We start from the raw sequence: 25,930 nt of genomic DNA on the forward strand, positions 1-25,930 counted from the left end.
AAACAAATTTAGATTTCCACTATACAACAGAATCATTGAACAGCAGCATGTTGTAAACAGTGTTTCATAAAGTATAAATGCTTTGTAAATAAAATAAAATAAAATAAAATACAGCTCATGAACATTTCCAGTTCACAAACATTATAGTGCAAACAGATTTGAGGTCTGTACATCTGGCTCATGGTGCATGCACAATGCACATGTAGCCTACAGTATTTATGTTTTTGTTTCAACTACAAAAATAAATAAACGTCAACTTGAAACTATGTTTTAACTACCACACACAGCCTTCTTTTTTTTTGTAAAATATCGATACTGGGATTTATGTATCGATACTTGTTCCTTCACATGAATATCGATTCAATATCGATATATCGATTTTTTTTTAACCCAGCCCTAATTTTGATGTAAAAAAGCTAAATGAGAGTGTGTGACACATTGAGTCGTGTTGCCTGACTGCGTCTCTGTCACTGGAGGGCAGGCCAGGCTCGTAACACAGCGTTGTGTGTAGGCTACTTTTGTCTCCATGACAGCCGCACTGCCGTCCTGGTTAAGGAGGCCAGATAACAGATGAGTTTGTGAGGACCAGAGGAGCGTTCACAAACTGAAATGCCGTGCAGGGGCGCAGCCTCTTGACCCGTTATTACCTGCCAAGAAAATGACTCTACCCCTGTTGCTTGGAAACACAGGACTCACTGTTGTCAAGGGACATGTCTTTGTCTTTTCGGTAGGGCTGTGAATCTTCACTGGCCTCACGATTCGATTCCATTACGATTCAGAGGGCTATGATTCGATTCGATTACGATTATCGATGCATCTCGATGCATCTTAAATCGATGCATCACTTTTTTCCGCAATACATGATTTATTTTTTCTCACTTTCTTTTTCTCACTGTGTGGCTACTTTTAAAATAAAAGTGCATTTGGAATTGCATTGTATTATGATCCATAATTAAAATAAACAACTGCATGTACTTCCATTCGATTTTATTTGATTATAAAAAAAAAAAAAAAAAAATTATAATCGATTTTTGACATTTGTGAATCGATGCAGAATTGTGCACGTCCGCATCGCGATGCATCTTATAATCGATTATCTTTGCTTTTCGGTGACATTTACTCTCTCCATTTCAGTCTTTTGCTGTCTCTCCCCCCTTTCATCACTCCCCTCCCTACCCCCACTCCCTCCCTTTCATTTTCTATTGATTTTCTCCAAGTGTCGTCTAAGCATCGTGCTTCCAGGACAGCGGAGGCCTCAGCCTGTAGGCGGGTGTTGTGTTGACGGCACGGGAGACAAATCACTTCATGTGGATTGAGAGTGCTTAGTGTTCTGTTGTTCTACAATGCGGCCATGAGAGGGCGCCGATCCAACAACGCCATCTTGAGTGCCCTTCTAAGTGTCAGCAGGCTATGAAGAAGACACAGCCGAGTTCAGACAGCCGGCCATGTCCCCTGTTAAACCTTGTCGGTTATAATGGATGCGAAGAGGTTTGACACCGAGATAAGTAGGTTTCGAGTTCTGGGTCCCGGTTGAAGGGACTCTTAAAGATATCCTTCTCTCTCTCTATCATTTTTATCACCCTTGTTCGCTTCCCTTCCCGAGTACAACGTCACAAGTATTCAGAGCCTCTCTTCATATATCTTCAGAGTAGTAAACAGGGCTAAATGCAACAATTTCTCAACAGTAGGACTTGCTAATAATCTTTTTGCTGCTTGAGTGAAATTACAGTTCCATTTCACATCTCCTTGCAAACCGTGTTAACGTGCACCTTCCCATATAAAGCTGTCCAGCTGCCAACCACTGCGAGTCTTTTCAATATGACGGAGGTTGAAGAAAATGTCCTCAATAGATTCCTTTATTTTTATGTTTGCACATACAAGGAAATTGACTCGGTGTGGTTGGTGCACAAGTTACATAGGACACGATAAATTAGAAGAAATATACAAGATATAAAAAACATTCAACGATATTAACAGATATAAAGATATAAACAGTATGAAAAGCCAAGTGAGGTAATCTAAAAATTAGCAATTTAACAAAATATGTACAAGGTGCATTAGAAGTAGGGGTGGGACAAAATATCGATACTCACGGTATCGCGATATTTCCACTTGCGATACGTTATCGATACACTGGCACCAAGTATCGATATGTTTATTTAATTTTTTGCTTTTTTTTTTTTAATAAACAGGCTAAAATATTATGCTGTGTGTGGTAGTTGAAACATAGTTTCAAGTTGACGTTTATTTATGTTTGTAGTTGAAACGAAAACATAAATACTGTAGGCTACATGAATGGAAATGTTTGCTCATTAATATCTACTTTTAGAAATTATATAGGTAGGTAGGTTATATAGGTTTTCTTGTTTTAATAATAATAATAAAAAGACTTAATGTGTAACTTTTCCTCCGTGGTATCGAAAATGTTATGAGTGAGTGAGTGAACTCTGAGAGAGTTCATGTCAATTCTGCTAATAAATACATAATACCTGCTTCTTGCCTTTTAGGGGTATTTTTTTCTCTTCAGTTACACAGGTATCGTGATGTATCGTCTTCCAATATATCGATTATCGCAGAATCGCTGTATCGTGATAATATCGTTGTCGAGGGCCAAGTATCGTGACCATATCGTATCGTGTAGGGGTGGGCGATACTGCAAAATTTGGTGTCGATCCGATACCAAGTAATACTGGTCCAGAATTGCCGATATCGATACCGATACGATACTTTTTATTATTAAATATGGCTTATGAACTTTCATGTAGGGGAGAGCAGTGTGTCATTATTTATGAGGTTTATCAATAGGTTTATCAATTTATCAACCACTATAAATTATGACAGTTTGAAAATGTAACATTAACCAATGCTGAAGATCCTTAATATTAATTTAACTACTATATATACCTGGATATTATTTTCCTCTGTGAAAAGACTGCCCGTGGAGTCTATCTCTGTGTTGAGGGGGGGGGGGGTGCCTGTCTGATATTTCCCTCCTCCTCCTCCTCCTCCCTTCTTTTCTGCAGGTCAGAGCTCTCTTTCTTGTTTCTCAGATGCTTAAACAAGTTGGTAGTAGGCTAGTGGTCCCACAGTAGTGGACAGCCTGCATGCGGTTACGTCACACTTCACAACATTGTCATTTACTGATGTAAAATAACTCCAAACGATCTGCTCCTGTTCCTTTGAGCCGTGATCAGATCACGGAATGGCATGTGTGTTTGTATGCGATTGTGTGCGTCGGATTTCAATCCCACTCTGTGCTCTGCACTGCTGCTTGCCTTCCTTTACAAGACCCGCCCTGCATATCGTTCAAGCACTATTATTGGCCCAGGCACGTATACTTGACAACAGCAAATCCGAGGCGGAGAAGCCCTGCATGAATGCACGCACAAAAGTTGTGTTCAGTATCGATCTTTTGATGTCAGGATCGATCTTCAAAACGAGACTCAGGTATCGGGAGTATCGATATTTTGGGATCGATCCGCCCACCCCTAGTATCGTGAGCTACTCAGCGATTCCCACCCCTAATTAGAAGTAGCAGCAGTAATAAGCTTTGTATTGCACATGAATTGCAGATATTGACAGAACAGCAGCATTCTAGTGAAGTAAAGACAGACGAAGACCACAGATGCAGCAATCTGGTGTCAGTCTGGTACCTGCTTGGAGGTCCGCCATGACAGATCTGGCGACTTTTGATCCCATTTTTATCCCCCGTTAGTGCAACTTTTAATTTATTTATCCTGGTTGCTGCTCCACCCTCTGTCGATCTGGGGAGAGTCGAAACTGGCTCGATGCTTCCTCCGAGACATGGGCAGTTAGCCAGCTGCTTCTTTTCACCTGACAGAGGAAGCTTCACCGGTAGGACATAGCACGTGGGAGGATCACGCTATTCCAATGAGTTCCCCTCCCTCCGAACAGGCGCCCTTCACGACCAGAGAGGGCACCACATCAGCAACCAGGATATTGCATGTTTTGGTGTGGGGTTCCTATATGAAGGAAACCCCTGGGAGGCACGGGGAGAACATGCAAACTCCACACAGAAAGGCCCTTTTGACGACCCCACCCGGGTGGTGGGCACTCAAGGACATGCGGACGGGCATGCATTCCTTCAGCGTTCACAGCGTCCCAGGTGGGAATCGAACCCAGGACCTTCGAGCTGTGAGGCGACAGCGCTTACCACTGTGCCCCCCCCCCCTCTCACTCATGCTATTTTAAAAATGTAAACGCATTGGGCTTTGGTGAGCCAGTGGGTTAATAGGCTGAGCTAACCCTGTTTGAAATGTGCAGTTTGTGACAGCTGAGCCATGATTAGGGCTGCACAATTAATCGTATTTTCATCGTCATCACAATATGAACATGCACAATAAACACATCGCAAAGATTGCCTGAAACGCAATGAATTACAAAAGTTGTTTTATTTACATGCGTCATGCATTCCCACTCAGCATCTGATCATTTTGTCTTGTGTTGTAAATCCAGCGTACACCTTTCCCTTGCAACAGTGCGCTCCGCCCCTCTGCCAAAGCCCAAACACGCTGTGTGTAGTTTCAGCTAGAGTCAGTGTGTATTTCATTTCTTTATTCAGTGGGTGTAGGCTATGTTTGGGGTCTATGTTAGCATTATTAAAGCAGAAAGATATAGGAACTGTATAGCTAATATGCATACTTTAATATTTGTTTATTTATCGCAAGTCGTATCGTCATCGCTATATTGAACAATGTTATCGCACATCGGAGATTTTCCTCATATCGTGCAGGCCTAGCCATGATAACGTAATGAAAATGTAACATTTCCATCCTCTCTCTGCAGTGCAAGTACGACTTCTGCTGGATCTGTCTGGAGGAGTGGAAGAAGCACAGCTCATCCACAGGAGGCTACTACCGCTGCACCCGCTACGAAGTCATCCAACAGGTCGAGGAGCAGTCCAAGGACATGACAGGGGAGGTACATACACACACGCACGCACGCACACACACACACACACACACACACCCCTCTCATGCTCAAACACAGAAACATATGGAACTGTGTGCTATGAAGATATACAACTGATATAAGAGCCGGAGATAGACACAAACACACATAGACACATAGCATATACCGTAAATTCCGGACTATAAGGCGCACCGGTATATAAGCCGCAGCACCAAAATTGACTGTTTTTTACATATATAAGCCGCACCGGACTATAAGCCGCGGGTGTTTTGATGTTTAATTACCATATGTAAGGGTTCGTGCACAGAGAGGAATGTCGGGAAAGAGATGGCTGTTTGGGGAAGCTCCCATTTATTAACATTTCAACAAAAGGTGCTGTCAACAATCAAACCAGGTACCGTAATCCTTGTCTTCATCTTTTAGGTGAAGGTGCAGCGTCAAAAACAGAGTCAGAGTCAAAGTCAAGTCACTAATCCTCGTCTTCCTCTTCTTCCTCCGTACTGAAACCAGCAAAGTCCTCAACTTCAGTGTCGGAAACGAACAGGTTCAGGGTGGCTTCGTCAACCACTCTCCTCTCTCCTTCGTTGTCACTCTCAAAACCAAGGAACTCCTCTTCGTCACTGTCGGTGTCGGAATCGAACAGCCTCTGAAGGCGCCCAGCTGTGCCGGCGTCATCATCACGCAGCAGTCCAGCCTTTCGGAACCCGAATGGAGTTTGTGGTCTTGATGGCTGCTTTCACGGAATCTGTTATATGAGCCCTCATGCTGTCGAGAACGAGCAAAGCTTTTTTTTGGTGAAAGAATCCTCCAGGGCGCTTGACGTAGCACTCAGCCAGCCACTCCTTCATGACACTTTCCATCATCCACCCTTTCTTGTTGACTCTGAGGCATATCCCACTGGGAATTTTCTCTTTCGGCATCGTAATCCGCTTAAAAATCACCATTGGCGGCAGCTTGACTCCAGATGCAGAGCAGGCCAGAACACAAGTGAAATTCGTTCTCTCGTGCCCAGTGGTTCTCAATGTGATCGACGATTCACCTTTCTTGTTAACAGTCCGAGTGAGTGGCAGGTCGAACGTCAAAGGCACTTCATCCATATTTATGATCTGCTCCGGTTCGATGGAATATTCCTTGATCTTCCTTTGTGTGAATTCGCCGAAGTTTGTGATTTTCTCCTGGTAGTCGGGGGAGGGAGTTGTTGGCCGAGTGGCCGTTTGCTTACCGTAATTACCATATGTAAGGGGTCACGCACAGAGGGGATTGTCGGGAAAGAGATGGCTGTTTGAGGAAGCTCCCATTTACCGTATTACCGTAACATTTCAACAAAACAACATAACACAACACCACCTTTGTTTATTTTTACAGTGCACACAGTGTCCGCGGTGTGGTGAAAAGAGGGCAAGAGAGGAAATTAAAACAGAAGTGGATTTATAGTTAGAAAGAGTGCTAAAAAAGAGAGATTTTATTTGTATTTTTTTTTTTTTTTTCTGAAAAAATCCATAGATAAGCCGCACCGTTATATAAGCCGCAGGGCCAAAAAACGGGGAAAATATAGTCCGGAATTTACGGTAAGTACTGTTTACGTGTGTGTGTGTGTGTGTGTGTGTGCACTCACAGCAAAGTGTGTGAGACCAGACAGCCTAAATGAAGAGGGGAACACAAACACACACTGACAAAGAAGCTAGAGTCTAGCAGGGGTGTGAATCACCAGAGGCCCCACGATATGATGATATCACGATACATAAGTCACAATCATCTCCGAATGGTATTGGTCCGTAATCGGCAAGCTGCGCCATCACTGGACAGGAGACCTGTCAATCACCCCCAAAACATCGTCTTTTCTATCGTCTATTTGACTCTAAATGGGCAAGTTACATAAAAGTTCGGCCCCCGTACAGTTGCTATGACTGGTCAAATAGGCTTTATCCACCTTATTTTTGGTGGCCATTTTTGCCTGATCTGCTGATGGGTGCTTCTTCCGGTGTGATCCTCCCAGCCTTGTTGCTGACAGCTTGACACCCGTCTGGGCGAACGTTGCAAATCACTATTCAGGTCCAGCTTGGCAAAAATCTCGTCGATAAATATCCCTTTAACACGTTCACTGCCGTGGACGAGTTAACTCGTCAATTTTTTTTTTTATTTTTTTTTTTGACGGTGGGACGTGGATCTAACCCTTTTACATCTCCTATAAAAATATGGGCGCCACCAAATGTGTACAACCCATTCCACCGACCCACTAAGTGGCGACAGTGCTCTCCAGACTAGAGAAAGCCGAGCCAAAACTGCAGGGAAAAGCGTGAGGAAGCCATTCTCATACTGTAGAATGGTTTGGCGAAAACGCTTTCGCACAACGGTGGCGCACAACGGTGGGGGGTTCCAAAAATAGACTGGGTGCAACACACTTTGAAACACCAGCAGAAAGCCCAGAATCGCACGCAGATTCATCCCAGCTCACAACCGAAAACCCAGAAACGAACGAGCCCCATCCAGACTCGCCCGACGAGCGGCCGCCAGCAGCCAGGCAGCAGAGACTCGCCTGTGACAAACGCTGCAAAGCCACCAGAGAGACACCCACGGAGGGAGGAGTTTGAAGGAGAGGGGGGTGGGGGTGCTGTTATGGAGGAAATTACTGTTCAGAACTATATTGTTTAGATGTCTGATGTCTCACTGATGCCAAAAATAAATGGTTAAAGTGACTGTTCTGCCTGTTCTATCGAATTTCACAAAAAGGCATTTATCTCAGCTTTCATTTTCAGACGCTGAAACCATGCTGTATTCAACTGCTAATGCCTACATAACTACTAACTCTACAAACTAACTCTTTTAGACAGAGAAAGCACACATTCTATTAGTTCTTTTGAGATATTTTGTGTTCACAAAGTCCTAGCAGAAAATAATCCTCGGCTCTTGAAAGATGAGCCAGAATCCTCAAAAAACCCCTTGGCAGAAGCTACCTACACTACAGTATTGAAAAAAGTGTTGGCAGTGAATGTGTTAAGAGCGCAGTGCATTCATGGGTAATCGCCTGCTGTGGCTAATGTTAGTTATGTTACATGGCAGTAAAACGCCACTAAATGACCAAATTGATAGAACTTTTTACCATTTCGAGTAACACTGTTTCCATACGGATCACCAGCGTTAGTTTGTTGTTTATAACGTGGCTATATTCATAACGTTTTCTATCTCGGATGCGTTATTTCGAATCCCACATAGGTTACGCCTCGAAACCCACATAGGTTACGCTAAAACCACCACCGCAAAGCGTGTGGGTTTCAGGACGAAACAGCCTCGAGCCACTATCGTCATCTTTAGAGCACAATATTCCTGGAATGCAAGTTTAACTAAACAGTTACATGTCCTCTGCATTCTACATAAAATTAAGATATTACGGGTTGTTTTATTTTGTATGTTAAATACTTATTGGCCAAGTTATGTCCAATTCAGCCAGGGTACAAGGGACTGAGTGTAGGCGGCCATCTTTTCAAATCAAGTAGAATACCATTTAGGAAATGGCAAGCTCAACAATAAGTCACGTTAAACCGGACCTTGTACGCACAATTATTTTTTTACAGTGGGGCATTCAAAAATAAGGTGGATAGGCTCTCTCAAATCAAGCAATCTGATTGTTTCACAGCTGTGGTATATTTAGCGTATACCACACTGATATACCACAGTTATGAGAAAACTGAAAACTCAGAAAACAAATGGTAGCTAGCTAGCCTCCCAGCCTCCTAGCCTCGCACCACAATACCCAGAGTGCCTTGCGGTAGTTGTTACTGTCGTCTCTTGCTGGTGACGTCATCAGTATATGATACTGTCCCGATTGCTCCTCCATCACTTTGCCTAAGCTTCATCATCGCAGCAGGCCCGGTCTTTCGGGCCTCTGCCGGTAAGTGATCGATCCTGTTCTGTCAACCAGCTAGCATTAGCCTTAGCATTAGCTAGCATTAGCCCTATGCTGCAAATACCACCTCCTCTGCTAGCCAGCTAGCATTAGCCCTATGCTGCAAATACCACCTCCTCTGCTAGCCAGCTAGCATTAGCCCTATGCTGCAAATACCACCTCCTCTGCTAGCCAGCTAGCATTAGCCCTATGCTGCAAATACCATCTCCTCTGCTAGCCACTGCAAACAAAACACCCATACTGGCCACTGCTGTTTATCTTTCTCTCCTCACGTTTACAATTCCAATTCCCAGCCAAAACGCAAGCACGCACGCATGCACACGCAGCCACCTAAAACATCACATACAAACACACAATGCCTTCACTCCCCTCCCCGGTCTCTTTGCACTCCATAAATAAGTCTTCGCGCACCCCCGAGTTCGATCTCCCATCTGAATCCCCCCTCTCGCATCCCGTACCCCAGCTCTTTCACCGCCTCCCCCCGGTACCTAAACACGCTACCCTCCCCACTAGTCCTCATTCGTGTCCGACCTCCTTGCCTCCCCTCTTCCCCTCCCCTCCGTTTTGCTAATCGGATACTCCATAATAAAAAAAACATTCAGTTGGTAAATGCCACCAAGTATTGTTACCCAGTTAATAGGCTGCTTCAGCAAGAATGAATGCTTGTTTCTAACTGGGTAGTGGAGAACCATCTTAAGTTGAATGTTTTGAAAACCTGCTGGGTGAATTTAGATGATGCTTTAAAGTCTCAGCCTATATGTCTCCGTTTTGCAGGCGGAGAAGACGCACAAGAGCTTTCAGGAACTGGACCGTTTTATGCACTACTACACACGCTTCAAGAACCAAGAGCACAGCTATCAGGTAAGCAGGGCTGATCGTCAGCAACACAGTAGATACTGTGCACCCGCTGTCAACCACTCATATAGTATACATCAATGGTAATTGACGTCATTGGTGTGTATGCTGGTATGTCCAAAGTGAGTAATACCTGTGCATACTGTTTCCTTAGTTACACTACTGTTGGTCTCCCCCTCTCCTCTCCCATCCTCCTCCTCTCCTCTCCCGCTCTCCCCCCTCTCCTCTCCCCCTCTCCTCTTCTCCCCTCCTATCCACTCCTCCTCTCCCCTCGTCCCCTCTTCTCCTCTCCTCTCCCCCTCTCCCCTCTCCCCCTCTCCCCTCCTCTCCTCCTCTCCCCCCCACCCACCCCGGTCAGCGGTCGCCTTTTATACACGGTCCCAAACAGCGCAGGACAACGCGATTGGCTGACTCAGATTTGAATCTGAGCCAGCCAATCGCTGTGCCCCATGACCGGATGGACCATATATGGACTTCCTCCCCCCGACTTCCTCCCCCCGAGTGGCTCGTGCTATCATAGCTGCTGACTGCTGGCCTCTCTCCTCTTCTCCCCTCCTCTCCTCCTCTCCTCTTCTCTCGCTGCGCTCCGCATACTACATAAATGAGTCTGTACCACTTCACAGTAGGGCATTCACAGACTAGTCGACTAGTCGTTTTTTTTTTTTATCTTTAAGAAAGAACATGAGGTATTTACACGACATACATGGACTATCATATCCCATATCCCCCACAAAGAACATCAAAACAAAACAAGAAAACTGCATAACATACACAATAATCCAAGAACAAACAAGACTATTGGACAAACAACCAAACAAAAACAATGCATTCAAAGTAAGTACATAGATCTTGCCCTATTGGCAGCTAGGAAATGCATAGCTTTAAATTGGAAAGCATCCAATCCCCCAGCTGTAGTTCACTGGTGGAATGAACTCTCAAGCTACCATACGTTGGATAACATTTACTACAAGAGCAAAGGCAGATTCTTAGACATCCCCAAAATATGCCAACCACATACAGAGTTTGACTTTAAAGTCCCTGGAAACCAAAATCCACAAAAACGTTCTAACTATGTTATTTAGGGTCTTATGTTAGTAATTGTGTGCCTCCGAAATTATTATACATTACTTTCAACCCAAAGCCTTAAAATCGACACTTTTCTACAAGATTCTACAAAGTACTTCCTCATTGAAGACAGCAGTGCGCGAGGTGCTAAAACGCAGGAGCTTATGATGTCATAAGCTCTATATAACCTTTGTACACGCGCGTTCTTTGCCCCCACAGCGCTGCTCAGTGTCTGTCTGTCTCCCTCCCACTCTGTGTGCTGTGTTCGTTCATTTGTTCTCTCTCTCTCTCTCTCTCTCTCTCTCTCTCTCTCTGGACTAGTGAGAGAGAGAGAGAGAGAGAGAACGAACGAACACAGCACACGGTGGGAGGGAGACAGAAGCGCTGTGCACTCGAAGTGGCAGAGCAGAGATTAGTCTCGTCGGCGGTGTGTAGAAACCTCTCCTCTGCCTGCTGCAGCGCTGCTGTGTGTGTGTCAGTGTGTGTGTGCGCGCGTGCAGACAGATAGACAGATAGACAGATGACCGTCAGTACGCTATGCGCGCAGCAACACGCGAACACACACACACACACACACACACACACACACACAAACCATCTCTCTCTCTCCCTCTCTGAGGAGAGGAGAGAGGTCTGAGAGAGGGAAATTTCCCTGCTGTAGACGGGACACGCCCACACAGTCCGCGGGAGAAAATACACTCTAAAAAATAATTGATTCTCATGACTTTTGCCAGGACTGTCAAACCTAAATTTATATACTTTGCGACGTTCATCATCGTTCAAATTTGGCTGGTGGCTTATTAACATAGGCTCCTGTGATGTGATGAACTCAAAATGCTAAATAATAAAGAAATATTTCTGGTTTCCAGGGACTTTAAGAACTTTTTACCCCAGTTAGGCTTATCAGGATAGGAGCTGAATGCATTGTTTTTGTTTGGTTGTTTGTCAAATAGTCTTGTTTGTTCTTGGATTATTGTGTATCTTATGCAGTTTTCTTGTTTTGTTTTGTTGTGTTTTGATGTTCTTTGTGGGGGATATGGGATATTACTGATTACTGATTGGGGAGGACTGAATCCATCACTGGCATATGACTGGCCAAGTGAACGGTTCCCTCCCATAACCAGCCCTCTGAGGGAAAGTGTCCCAGACCCAGAGAGATCTCTGCAGCATGTAGTAACGTAGTGTATCAGACCCAGAGAGAGCTCTGCAGCATGCAGTAACGTAGTGTATCAGCGTCAGAACTCTCATGGGTCTGGCGTCGAGACTACACTACTGTCGACAACATTACTTGAGATTAGATGTTAAGCAGTCATTCTGTACTTGTGTACTAGTGAAGTAATTTGATAAACTATGTACCGGTATGTTCAAACAGTGAAACAAATTGTCTTGAAGTTTGTATTTTGTGTTGGCATTTATAATGCTATAATGCTTTAGAACCAGTTCAAGTTGATAAACTAGAAATATTTTTGTTGAGCTCATATCAAAGTTTTCAAGTTTCAAGTTTATTGTCATATACCGGCAACAATGCAAACATCTGTCACCTGCAATGAAAATCTTGTACTCAGAGCCCGCTCAGCTTCACTGTAGTAAAAAATATATATATAAAAAGGAATATCAATAAGAAGCAAGCAGAGTAATTAAAATCAGGTATAAAACATACTTAGTAAAAACAAGTAGGTAAAAACAAAACAAAATCCCAATTGCACAGCAATCAATCACACAAGACACAGAGTATCCACACGTAAATTAAAAGTGTGCTATAGTGCAATACTGATATGGGTTGGGGGGGCAGCCAGTCAAAAGTTCAACAGCCTGATGGCTTGAAGGGGGAGAGAGAGAGAGAGAGAAGGGGGGGGACGTAATAGAAGGTTATTTATAACTTTATTACTTAACATTGCTGTGTTGGAGACATGTTGAGAATATTTAAGTTTAATGGTAAACCTGTAAAAGAAAATCAATTTTGAATTATATTTTTATTCATATTTATAAAATGTTATATGAAGTTTACTTACTTGTAGGGATGTCACGATCTCGATTCAGATCGATCAGAAATCGATCGAAATGAGAGTTTGATTTCGATCATCGAACTGAAAGGCAGGATGGCGATTCTCCCAGACCAGTATTATTTCCCCCTCTCCACCCCACGTGCACGCGCCCCGAAGAAAAACAAACACACCCTTTCAATGATTACACAGCGGAGGGAGGCGGAGCATCACAGCAGCTGCCTGCCTCGGCCCATGGCTGTTTAGAAGTTTGTTGTTCTGTTCTCAATGCAAGACAAATACGTCCTCTGCTGTATGCACATTACAACATGAGTAGGTCGATGATAGGCAGCCGGGGTGCGCCGTGGGCAGCTGGGTGCTGCGCCGTTCCCCAGGGGGAAAGGCAGCAGAGAGGGACCAGTGAGTAGAGCGAGCAGCACCCCTCCAGCTGACTCTATGTCTCTCTCTCCCTCCCAAACACAGACACACACACGGGTCAAACAGCTCGCAAAAGGCTTTTGACTGATGCGAAAAACGCAGAAAACCGAACCTGTCCCGAAAACCTTTAGACAGTGTCTATTCGTACCCCGGGTGTAAATATCTTCTGCCGTGTTGTGGGGCTATTCGTACCCCCTATTTACAAGCACAGCACAGCGGATGTAGGATGTAGTGTGTATCACACACTACATCCATGTATCTGTAGTTCATCTTTTCATTAAAAGACCTTATTTTGCGAGACAAAGATACAGCCAATACGCACAGCTGTCTGTCTCTCTCTAGGGGTGTGCTCTCTCTCTCTCTCTCCATCTCTCTCTCTCTTAACGTTACTGCTGGCTGTGCACGCTACTAACGCTACATTCTTCGAGATTTAGGTTTGAATTAAATAAATTGCGTTTTGTTCTTTAAACTGTGCCGACTCCACTCTCCTCCGCTCCATTCCTCTCTCTAGTCATCAAGGCTCTGACAAACGCTGACTACCTGCTTTGCTTTTGAGATCTGCTTTTCTCTCCCTCCTCCCTCTCCCTCTTTACAATGATGATGGCCCAATTGCCGAAATTGTCAGACTCCAAGCCCGGTGTGTTAACTATGACTGGCAGAAGTAAGGTCGTTATTTTTTTAACGTGCTCAATCCCGGACTCGGTGTGTAGAGTGACTATGTCCACTGTTTGTTTACTTTGTTGTATCCGATCAGTTATATCTTTTGTTGATTGTTCTGAAATGCTTTGCCAATTTTGTTACATAGCCTACATGCCAGCGAATTATTTATAATAATTGATTTGGTATTGACAGAATGGCAGTGTGAGTTCTTTTCATACAGTTATAATTTGGAGATCATGGATAGATTTATTATTGCGCTTTAAATAAATAATTTTAGTTTGACCAAATATGTGGTAAAAAAATGACAGTTTAACAGGGCATAAAACCAATGATATGTTGCTGTAAATCAAGACTTGAGTCTAACAAAGGCATAGCCGTCAGTGTTGTGAAAAAAAATATATATATGTAGAATCGAGAATCGAATCGTGACCTTAAAATCGAAAGTCGAATCGTGTATTTGGAGAATCATGACACCCCTGCTTACTTACCTTTGATTACTTATCTGGACCATTTCAGTTAATATTGAAATTAATAGTTACCTGGTATACTTACCTGATGATGATGCTCCTCCCCTCTGTAGTAACTTTAAGTTAATGAATGAAATGCTTGACAGGTGGGTTAGACGGCGGAGACCTACAGTTTTCCGACCGCATCGCATCACATCAAATATAAAATCCTAGTTTGTCTTAGATCCTGCGTTTGATATTATTTCATTTGTATTAAAAAGTAAACCGGAGTTTGTTTATTAAATTTACGTTTATTGTGCAACTTCTCCGTGAGTGCTTTACCATGAATGTGTGTCGGCAACTCCTGCATCTAACCTGGTGACTAAATTGAATGGTGGTGGATTAGTCATATCAGCTGAAATCTATTCTGTTACTGATATTTCGTCACACACACACACACACACACACACACACACACACACACACACACACACACACACACACACGTACCTAAACAGATAGGATGGGGGATTCAAAAGGATTTGGATTTGATGAGAAGATTCTGAAGGAATAAAATGCTTTGCTTGTTTGACTGGGTGTTCTTTTCCAGAGCCTTGATCTATTCAGTGAAACTAAACATCTTGTGTGTTCTTCACAACAGCTGGAGCAGCGCCTGTTGAAAACAGCCAAAGAGAAGATGGAGCAGCTCAGCCGGGCCCTGAGTGGACGTGAGTGCATAGTCCACCATCACAAGCTCTGTTTGTTCCCTCGTTCCCTATTAGGGATGTTCATTTTGAACAATTTCCATAATCGAAATTCGGGAAAATTAACGATCAATTATCGATAGCGTAATAATAATTATAATTATATATATATATATATATATTTTAAGTCTGGTCTGGTAATAATGTTGCGTGTACTCAGCCAGCTATAATGCAGATGCCGCTGTGTAGTAAGAATATCAGACACTAGCGCTGTGGCCAGGTAAACAAACATGTCAGGTGTGAATTCCCCATGTTTAAAACAGTGTTAGATAGATAGATAGATAGATACTTTATTGATCCTTTGCAGGAAATTCATGTGTCACGTAATGCAGCTACATTCAACATGTCAGGACAAAAACAGGAAAAACATGAGGACATCGAAACATGCAGCAAGGCACACAAAAGTACTATCAAGCACTAAGAAAAAGGTGCAGCAATAATAATGTCAATAACACTAAAGTGCAAATTCTTGCATAAAGTGACTTACAGTATCTAGATAAAGAACAGGCACCACTGGCCAACAAGATAAAAAATATAATATAAACAGCAACATCCACACACAAACACTCACAAGCACACGCACGCGCACACACACACACACACACACACACACACACACACACACACACACACACACACACACACACACACACAGCAAAAAACATACAGTAAAAAAAAAAAAACGGGCCTTTGTTGGCACAAAGGCCCGTGCCCAGCCAGAAAACTAGAGACTATATGAAGCTCCACCTCACGTTAGTCGGCTGTGCAATGGAGTGGGGCGAGGAGGAACGAATTCCACCCAAACCTAGTCTGCAAAAAAAACAAAAAAATAAACACGTTATCGAATTCATTCCTCAACGATCAATTATCGATAATTGATTAACATCCCTATTCCCTATTATGGAAATAGCAAATAACATTTTGGACTCAAGTGTATTTCCTGTCACTTAGGCTGGCTTTACACGGTGAAACTTTAGTTGCATGAAACTTAGGTGAAACCAAGTTGCAAATGAATTGCATGGTATAAATCCTTCTGCAACTCACTTGAAACTTCTGTGAAACTCAGCCGCAACAGTTGCAAAGCGCTCAACTTTGTGGAACTAGTTTCATGCAACAGCCAATCAAAATGCTGAGAACCAGTCAGCTGATCACATAGGCTCTGGCTGTCTGAATCAGTGCGCAGTCTCAGAAGACATCTATGTCAATATCCATTTATAGTCATAGCGCCCCCTACTGGCAACACAGAAAGTGGTTTGTAACTCGGCCGGACATGGTCCCACGCGCACCAAAATCCACATGTTTGATGAGCATCCCAACCTGAAGACATCTAGTTGACCATTTGGAGTTATCGGCAGAGCGCCCCCTACTGGCCACACAGGAAGTTGGAGTAACTTTATTGTAGATTGTCCAATCTGCTCCAAACGTGTCATGCATAAGTGTCCATGCCTGTAGACATCTATATGTCAATATCCATTTATAGTCATAGCGCCCCCTACTGGCAACACAGAAAGTGGTTTGTAACTCGCCCCTACATGCTCACACGCGCACGAAACTTCACATGTTTGATGACCATCCCAGCCGGAACACATCTACATGACAATTTGGAGTGATAGGCAGATCGCCCCCTACTGGCCAGACAGAAAGCGGTTTGTAACTCGGCCGTACATGGTCACACCCGCAACGAACTTCAGATGTTTGATGAGCATCCCAGAGCATTGAATGTATTCTGATCCATGCGGAGCCAGGATCTACATGGGTTAAAAATAATAATATTAACATGTTGTGAAGTATAGTGATCACATAACTGTTCAATGCTATGCTATATATGTTTAATGATAATCAGTTATCTATATATGAAGCTACAATTTCATACTGTTGTCACAAGGTGGCAACAACGAGCTATTCATTTATTTATTTTCCTTGAATCAATCAATAAATTTGAGAAAAATAATAACAATGCACTCACCGGAGGCTCATTGGATCAAGCTCCTTGAAAAGAGTGTGAAACGATCCACTGGTATGTCTTTTAAGTAGCCAGTCCTTCACCCACATACGTTTAACTTTTTTTTCATGTTGTGTTTTTTTCTCCTCCTCCTCCAACATATCCATGAGTATTAATGCACTAATAACTCTCTTCCTATTCTCGGGGCCCGGGACAGCCATATTTTATCTAACAAAGTAGCTAGCTAGCTAGCCAACCAGCCAGCCAGTGCCAGAAGAAAAACCGATACAACACCTCCGAGTCCGAATTGATATTTTCCAGCGAGAAAACGATATGAAATACGATACAAAGATGCAGAATGACAATTCTCACTTGAAAAAAGAAGAAAACCATACAATAGATGAAAAATGACCAATCTAGCTAGCTAATTTTGCTGGAAGAAACTGCCAAGTTGCACGAGACTTGATTATTTTTTAATTGCTTTGTGTAACTGTGAAGTTGCATGGAAATTGGGTTGCATGCAACTTGCAACCTGCAACTAGTTGCGTGCAAGTTTCACCGTGTAAAGCCAGCCTTATTGTTTGCTAATACAATAACTAACAGGAAATAAGTCCAAACTGTTCCCTAGCAACAGAATTCCGGTCAAACAGTTTCTAGGCTAGTCCAGTCAAATATTTTGGCCCAGAATCCGGATAGTGAAGGGCAAACCCAAAAAGCATGGGACAGTGTGCCCTCTGACACCTGGCACCTATCACATAGTGGTGAGACAGAGGGGAAGATCCTGTGCAACTTATGCTTAGAATAATGAAGCCGGTGAGCGACTTTAAACTGGATCAGCTGGTGTCTGCTGTTAACTGAGCAGAGTTGGACCACAGACTCCTGCCCCATATAATTTCAGATAAATAAAGATGCGTTTTAATAATGTATTATTCACACTGGGTATAGGCCTAGTTATTATTCAACAAGCACTTACAATTAGGGCGGGTTCACACCAGCCTTGTTTAGGCCGGGCTATCGGACCTTTCCCCTTTATTACGGTCCGTAGGGTCGGTGTGAACTCTCCTACTCGAACTCTGGTGTGGACTAAAGACCGCGCTCTGGTTCGCCTGTGAGAGGTGGTCTCGGTCCGCTCTCAAGCGAACTCTGGAGTGGCCCATTTCTGGTGTGAACCCCACCCAGACTAGTCAGAGGAAGCACGTGATTTTTTGATTTTTTTGGTTATTTCCTGTTTTGGAAGCTCCTGCGGAAGAAGAAGCTGCTTGCTAGCTGTAGCAGTTAGCTAGCTTATCTCGTCCCGTTACCAGCGACATCACAAACAGACAAAAATGACTAGTGGCAGGAGACAAACGTGGAGTCTGTAATGTTTACTGTTCTATTGACATATAATTGTCTAAAATAAACAGACATAAATTGACTGGTTAAACGACGTGCGTCCATCTTTATTTTCTGACATGGAGTAACTGGGTGTCACATAGTGAGACGTCATCAACAGTGGCCGATGGCCTCAACGTAAACTGGATATTACAGAGTCGGGAGGAAGTCAGTATGGCCAATAACAGAACGGGATTTCTGCCCACGTGACTTTGGTTGGTGTGGGCAGGACTAGTGGATTTTGGCCTTGTGAATGCAAACCCAACCAGCTGAAAAACAAAACAATGTATCATCCTCTTCTCTGGCCCGAACCAAGAGAACCAAGGACCCGGACTGAACCAAGGACCCGGACTGAACCAAGGACCCGGACTTTCTGGTGTGAACCCGCCCTTAGACTGCACTCGGTTGATGTTGTTTTTATTGTGTGGAGGAAGCCGCTTTGTCTAGAACTCTTTAAACCCCCGCCCCCTTGTACATAAAAGTATAACCTCGTTAGCATAGCCAAGCTTTGCTTTAATATATTACCGGTATATACAATTTTTTCCTGTTTTTTTCACTTGATTCTGAGGATTCCAGTGGCATCAAATAATTTATATCATGCTTAGGGATGTTAATTTTGAAAAATTTCCATAATCGAAAATCTGGAAAATTAACGATCAATTATCGATCATATTAACACATTCACTGCCAGCCGTTTTTTTTTTACTGTAGGTAGCTTCTGCCAGGCCGTTTTTTGAGGATTCTGGCTCATTTTACAAGAGCCGAGGATAATTTTCAGCTTGGACTTTGTGAACACAAAGTTCACAAAAGTACTAATAGAATGTGTGCTTTCTCTGTCTAAAAGAGTTAGTTTGTAGAGTTAGTAGTTATGTAGATATTAGCCGTTGAGTACTGCATGGTTTCAGCGTCTGAAAATTTATGCTGAGATAAATGGCTTTTTGTGAAATTCGATAGAACAGTCACTTTAACCATTCATTTTTGGCATCAGTAAGACGTCAGAAATCTAAACAATAGTTTTGAACAGTAATTTCCTCCATAACAGCAGGAAACACCCCTCTCCTTCAAACTCCTCCCTCCGTGTGTCTTCTCCTCCTTCCTCCTGGCTCTGCAGCGGGCGTGTCAGAAGCGCGTTGCTGCTGCTGCTGCTGCCTGCCTGCCTGCGGACGCTCCTTGGGCGAGTCAAGATGGGCTCGCTCGTTTCCCGGGGCTTTGGCCGAGAGCTTTGATGAAGCTTCCGCGACTCTGGTCCCATTTATGCTCCCGTGCCTCAAAGTGTGCTGCACCCACAATCCACCATGCAAATCTGCAATCCCCCACCGCCAGCTCCAAGCGCGAAACCGAAAGCGCCCTCGCCAAGCCATTTCCCCGAGCCATTTCCTCCTCCAGCGGCTGCTTTCTCTCTGCCCTCCCTCGTCCGGAGAGCAGCGTCGCCACCCAGTGGGTCGGCCATACACCTTCAACACATTCAACACCTCCAATACTTGTACAGGAGATGTAAAAGGGTCTAATCGACGTTCCACCGTCAAAAATTTTTTTTTTTTTTTAAGACGAGATATCTCGTCATTGGCAGTTAACACATTCACTGCCAACAACGTGTAAACACGTTTTCAGAATCCAGCTGTTGACTGCCAGCGACGTGTAAACACGTTTTCAGAATCGATTTTTTTTTTTTGACGGTGGGACGTTGATCTAACCCTTTTACGTCTCTTATATAAGTATTGGACGTGTACAACGTGTACAACCCATTCCACCGACCCACTAAGTGGCGACAAGGAAGTAGGAAGGCAAGCAAAAAGCAGTGTGATCCATTTCCATTCTCATGAAAATGGATTGGCGGAGGCGCTTTCGTTTCCGCGCTGATTGCTGGCGGTGCGGGATTGCAAACGTGCATGGTGGATTGCGGATGGAGCACACTTTGAGGCACGCAGCGTAAATATGACCAGAGTCGCAGGGGCTTCATCGGAGCTCTCGGCCAGGGCTCCGGGAGGCGGGCGAGTCCAGCCGGGCTTCCTCGGGGAGCGGCCACGCAGACAGGCACAGCCGCACAGCGGCAGCGGGGCAGTGAGACTGGTGACACGCTTGTGGTGCAGCAGGCTATTTTGCAAATTGGAAACAGCCATAAAAGGCTTTTAGAATGGGATTTTCAACCCATTCTTTTTTGTTTCTTTTTCGCTCTAATTTAGAGTAATTTAATTTCTATTCAGAAATTTATTTGAGAGGTCGAGAGTATGAGAAAGTGCATTTGCACAGGTAGGAAAGTGCTTGTGACACGGCGCTGCAGCCAAGAAGAACGCCCACGGAGGGAGGAGTTGAGCAGAGGGGAGTTTCCTGCTGTTATGGAGGAAATTACTGTTCAAAACTATTGTTTAGGTCTTACTGATGCCAAAAATGAATGGTTAAAGTGATCGAATTTCACAAAAAGCCGTTTATCTCTGAATATTTTTTCTGACGCTAAAACCATGCTGTATTCAATTGCTAATGCTTACATAACTACTAACTCTACAAACTAACTCTTTTAGACAGAGAAAGTACACATTCTATTAGTACTTTTGAGATATTGTATGTTCACAAACTCCAAGCAGAAACGAATCCTCGGCTCTTGTAAAATGAGCCAGAATCCTCAAAAAACGGCTTGGCAGAAGCTACCTACAGCAAAAAAAAACGGCTGGCAGTCAATGTGTTAACAGCTGGATTTTGTAAGACGAGATATCTCGTCAATGGCAGTGAACGTGTTAATAATAATATATATATATGTGACCTGCTCTGACAAAATCATTCACATTGACCCCAAAAGACATTTTGAGTTGTATACACCGTTGGAAAGAGGAGACTCTCAGCTTTCTGGGGATATCAAAATTATCTTTGTAGTCCAACAATTGAGGGAGATACACCCTATACACAATATACAGATAGATAGATACTTTTGTTGGTTGAACAGGTACACATGACATCTCAGTACACCTCAGTGGATATCATGACAAAGTAGCCTATGTAAAGGCAACTAATAGACCAGCTAGAACAGCCTGGTAAATTCAGAAAATGGCATCACTTTACTGTAATGCAGCCTTTAACCCCAGGGAAATATTCATGTATAAGCATATTTGAGTAGGCTACATAGAAAAGCGGTATATAAGTCCTATCAATTATTATTATTATTATTATTATTATTATTATCAATACAAACTGTTCTGTAACACCCAACTGACAGAAGATCCTCTGACGCCCCACTCACATTATTTTTTGTAATTAGGGCTTCATTCATGCAGGATAATAATTGTACATTAATAGTAATAATTGTAATTGTTGTAATAATTATTACAAATAACAGCAACAAAGAATCTATAGCGGACCCGTTTCTGCTCTGGAGTAGAGACAGAGAGACGACAGCTGAAAGTAGGCTATGAGGCAAATAATCTGAAATTAGCTCAGTCTAATGCCATCTGTGAATTGAATTTAAAAGTAAAGCAACATTATCACGCAGATTACTGACTAGTATTAGTCTATCAATCTGACAGACAGACAGGCAGACAGACAGACTTTCACTGGATGCAGAAATTACGCAGCTGCTCTCCCCCTCTCTCTCTCTCCCCTTGCAGCGGGGAGAGAGAGAGAGCAAGGGGAGAGAGAGAGAGCGAGAGAGAGACTGCAGACGGGTTGCCATGTTCGTTATCATAACCCCCGAAGAGGCAGATTTTTAAGAGGTTAAAACGTTACATAAACAGCCTAAACTAGTCTAAAATAACAAACCAATAACAGAACTCCACAATACAACCCTGACAAACTTTAGAAACAGCGTTTTAAATCCTAGAGTAGTCTATAATATAGCCTACCATTTGCAAGTACTGACACACCCGTTTAACTGGCAACGTGAGGCTGCACGCGCTGCGCAGCAGAGAGCAGCAGGCTCAGAGAGCAGCGCAGTTTACTTTCAGTTTTGTCACTACCTTCAAGAGCTTCAAAAGTATATTTAGCGGTCGAATTTCACAATAATCTTTACAGAGAATGAAAGGCAAGGCTTTATTTTACTATAATCTGATGAAACCCCAAAACAGCAGAAATAAATATTTTCTGATAAAATCGCGTTTTCTAGACAAACAGCCAGCGCGACAAGCGACTGATTTGGTCAGAGCAGGTCACATATATATATATATATTTTTTTTTTACAAAATGAATGCCTATGGCAGAAAATACGAAAGACAACGTGTTCTCCTCAATGAACTCTTTATTTCAATGTGTCTCCTCTCCAACACTCTGCTGTCCCCGGCGCATGCCGGTGTGAATTCCCCATGTTTAAAACAGTTTTGTTGGCACAAAGGCCCGTGCCCAGCCAGAAAACTAGAGACTATATGAAGCTCCACCTCACGTTAGTAGACTGTGCAATGGAGTGGGGCGAGGAGGAACGAATTCCACCCAAACCTAGTCCGCAAAAATAAAATAAAAAATAATAATAATTAAATAATAACAATAATCGATAAAAATTCCACATGATCGATTCCATTCCTTAACTCATTGAGTGCCAATGACAACTATAGTCGTCAATTCGAATAGTAACGTAGAGTGCCAAAGACGACTAAAGTCGTCAATTGCGTTTTTTGATGGTGGGACGTGGATCAAAGCCTCGTGCATCTCCTGTAAAAATATTGTAGCTATTGAAGGTGTATAACCTATTTTACGGACCCATTAGGTGGCGACAGTGCTCTCCAGATTAGCGAAAGTTGAGGAAAAACAGCAGAAAAAGCCCCGTGATGAAAGAGAAACCGATGCATGAGCCAGAGCGGCACAGATTGCTCTGGCTGCCTGGAGCCAACGTTAGCTGCGAACAGCAGTCAATCCGCTCCCACAAATGAGCCCCTCTGTCTCTGCTACATAGTTTCTCCACACGATTAGCCGCCAGAAAATAAAACCAAAGCCAAACCATTCTCATGAGAATGGTTTGGCTTTTCAGTGTCGCGCTGGGAGCCGGCGCACAAGGCTGAGTGCTCCGAAAATAGACTGGGTGCAGCGCACTTTGAAACGCGCAGCAGAAAGCCTAGAATCGGACGCAGCTTCATCCCAGCTCACAACCGAAACCCCAGAAACGCAGACGAACTCAGCGAGCCCCATCCAGACTCCCCCGACGAGCGGCCGCCATACGAACGTGGATCCGCAGGCAGCAGAGCCTGCCATAGCAGGCAGCAGAGACTCGCCTGACACACGCAGCAGCCAGCAGAGCGAGCAGAGCCACCAGAGGCACTCCCACGGAGGAGGAGTTTGGAGTTGAGGGGGGTGGGGGTGCTGTTTATTGAAGGAAATTACTGTTCAGATGTTTCAGGTCAGAAAATATTAGCTTCAGAGTCAGTGATTTGCTTGAAATGCTTCATTTCACAAAAGGCTCAATATCTCAGCTTCTAATTTGAAACGTCTGTTTTTGCTGAAAACAACCTATCTTCTCCGGCTGATAACTAAAGAACGGAAAATGGTATCAATAAACTTTTTTTTGCTGATGATACAATAGAGTCTCCTCGTTCTTTGTGCGTGTTCGGTGTTTACATAGTAATATCACACAATATTCTGTGGGCCTCGAGAAATCACTGAAAACGCTCTGAAACTCTGGCACTGGGAGCGTCCGTTCTCCAAAAGTGGTTGGCACTCATAATTATCGATTTTCGATAATTGATGAACATCCCTAATCATGCTATCTGAGAGAAAGAATATATGTTGTTTCACTATTTTGCTACTGCCATCTCATCACTTTGTGGTGATCTGCTTAGTTGTGTTGCCAATTGAGGATACAAGTGTATGTTTTTTTCTTCTTTTCTTCTAATATGTTGGTTTTGGTTCACTGCCCCTCAACCTCCGCCTCTTTACCCCTTGCCTCCTTGTCTTTCCCAGGGGAAGGCGGCCCACCCGACACTACGTTCATTGAAGACGCGGTCCTCGAGCTGCTAAAGACTCGCCGCATCCTGAAGTGCTCTTATCCTTACGGCTTCTTCCTGGAGCCCAAAAGCACCAAGAAAGAGATCTACGAGCTTATGCAGGTTCACAGTCCTACTTACTGCGACCAAGAGACATGTTCACAGCTGTCGGTCACATGTGGACCATTAGAGATGTGCAACTAAAGAGTGTCCCCCACCTCATGATGTCCCCATACTGACCCAGTTATACCTGCAAATATGTTGGCTTTGATTGAAATATTTAGCGGTATGTAATAGGGGTGGGAATCACCAGATGCCCACGATACGATACTAAAACGATACTTGATAGTATATCGCCGATATTGCGATATATTGAATATTGCGATCTATTGTCTAACTCCTTTTCCTTGACCTCACCGGAAGTAAAACATGCAGTGTTTTTTTGTTTTGTTTTGTTTTTGCCCCACATGTAGGCTACATTATTAAGCTTCTCTGGACTCAATACGCCAGTACTGCAACATCGGGCGTTTCGGGCAGATGCCCGGTGGGCATGGCCTGCATTTTTTTTAATTTTTTTTTAATATCGATACTTGGCATCCAAATATCGATACAATATCGTCAGGCAAAATATCGTGATACTATGGTGTATCGATTTCCCCCCCCACCCCTAGTATGTAAATATGCCAGACACGGTGTGCACTCTACTGCTGACGTATGTATCGACTGGTGCTGCTGATGTGATGTATAGTTATAGGGCCATGTATAAAATTGGCATGGCTCCCACAGGCTTTGAAAACACTTCAAAGTTGGTGAATTTGAGAATGTTTTTGAAAACGGGTTTACGGCCGGATTGAAAATGGTTGAATTTACAGCAGAGTGTGTCCATATAGCACCCTTTCCTCAGTAAAAGCAACGGGAAGCGGCCGCAAGATGAACTTTTTCCAGTCAACCAATTGCAATGACAGAGACGCTGGCCATTTCCCATATCGTCCATAGCAACAACAATAATGGAGAAAGTCAAAGTGCTGGTGGTGGAGAAATAGGACATTCTAATCATTGAATTTACGTTACTGTAACAGCGATCTTAAAGGCAGTATGGTACCGGACATGTATTGTAAATATCTGGTAAGCCTTTGCTTGGTTCCATAACAGTGTATTGTCTGCTAGAAGAGCTAACCAGCTGGGTAGTAAGCTAGCAGCAGGGGAAGTTATCATCCACTTTTATTTCTCCTCACACAAAGCGCTCCAGGCAGCACACAAAAATGCTGACAAACACCATGTGGACACTTGCCCTAAGGAAAGTCAATTAAATGTCCTTGAACTTGCCATTGGTGTAAATGTTGGGATTATTCTCAGGAATGAATAACATATTTTTATCCATTTAAAAACCACTCCTTCACTTCACGGGTTTATCAATAAGTCTGTCGGCCAGCCAACCGATCAGTGCCCTCTGCCCTCAGACGGACCTGGAGATGGTGACGGAGGACCTGGCACAGAAAGTCAACCGGCCGTACCTGCGGACCCCGCGCCATAAGATCATCCGCGCGGCGTGCCTGGTGCAGCAGAAGAGACAGGAGTTCCTGGCCTCGGTAGCCCGTGGAGTGGCCCCCAACGACTCCCCCGATGCCCCCAGGCGCAGGTAACAAAACACTCAGTTCACTGAATGCCTAAAGCAGG

At 43.7% G+C, this 25,930-nt stretch overlaps 1 protein-coding gene across 2 annotated transcripts in view; it reads left to right on the plus strand.

The window, feature by feature from the left end:
* LOC310778242 (ankyrin repeat and IBR domain-containing protein 1-like) overlaps positions 1–25,930 on the plus strand; it is a 32,649-nt gene that overhangs the window by 1,763 nt on the left and 4,956 nt on the right. Inside the window, exons 2-6 of one of the 2 annotated variants that reach the window (XM_083638616.1) lie at positions 4,807–4,941; positions 9,611–9,697; positions 14,944–15,010; positions 24,231–24,376; positions 25,714–25,892. In XM_083638616.1, the coding sequence (XP_083494742.1) occupies positions 4,807–4,941; positions 9,611–9,697; positions 14,944–15,010; positions 24,231–24,376; positions 25,714–25,892 (614 nt within the window). The remainder of the gene's footprint in view (positions 1–4,806; positions 4,942–9,610; positions 9,698–14,943; positions 15,011–24,230; positions 24,377–25,713; positions 25,893–25,930) is intronic. The other variant, XM_083638617.1, reaches the window with a different exon arrangement.

The sequence above is a fragment of the Poromitra crassiceps genome (genome assembly GCF_964638095.1).
Source record: "Poromitra crassiceps genome assembly, chromosome: 6".
Taxonomy (NCBI): Eukaryota; Metazoa; Chordata; class Actinopteri; order Beryciformes; family Melamphaidae; genus Poromitra; species Poromitra crassiceps.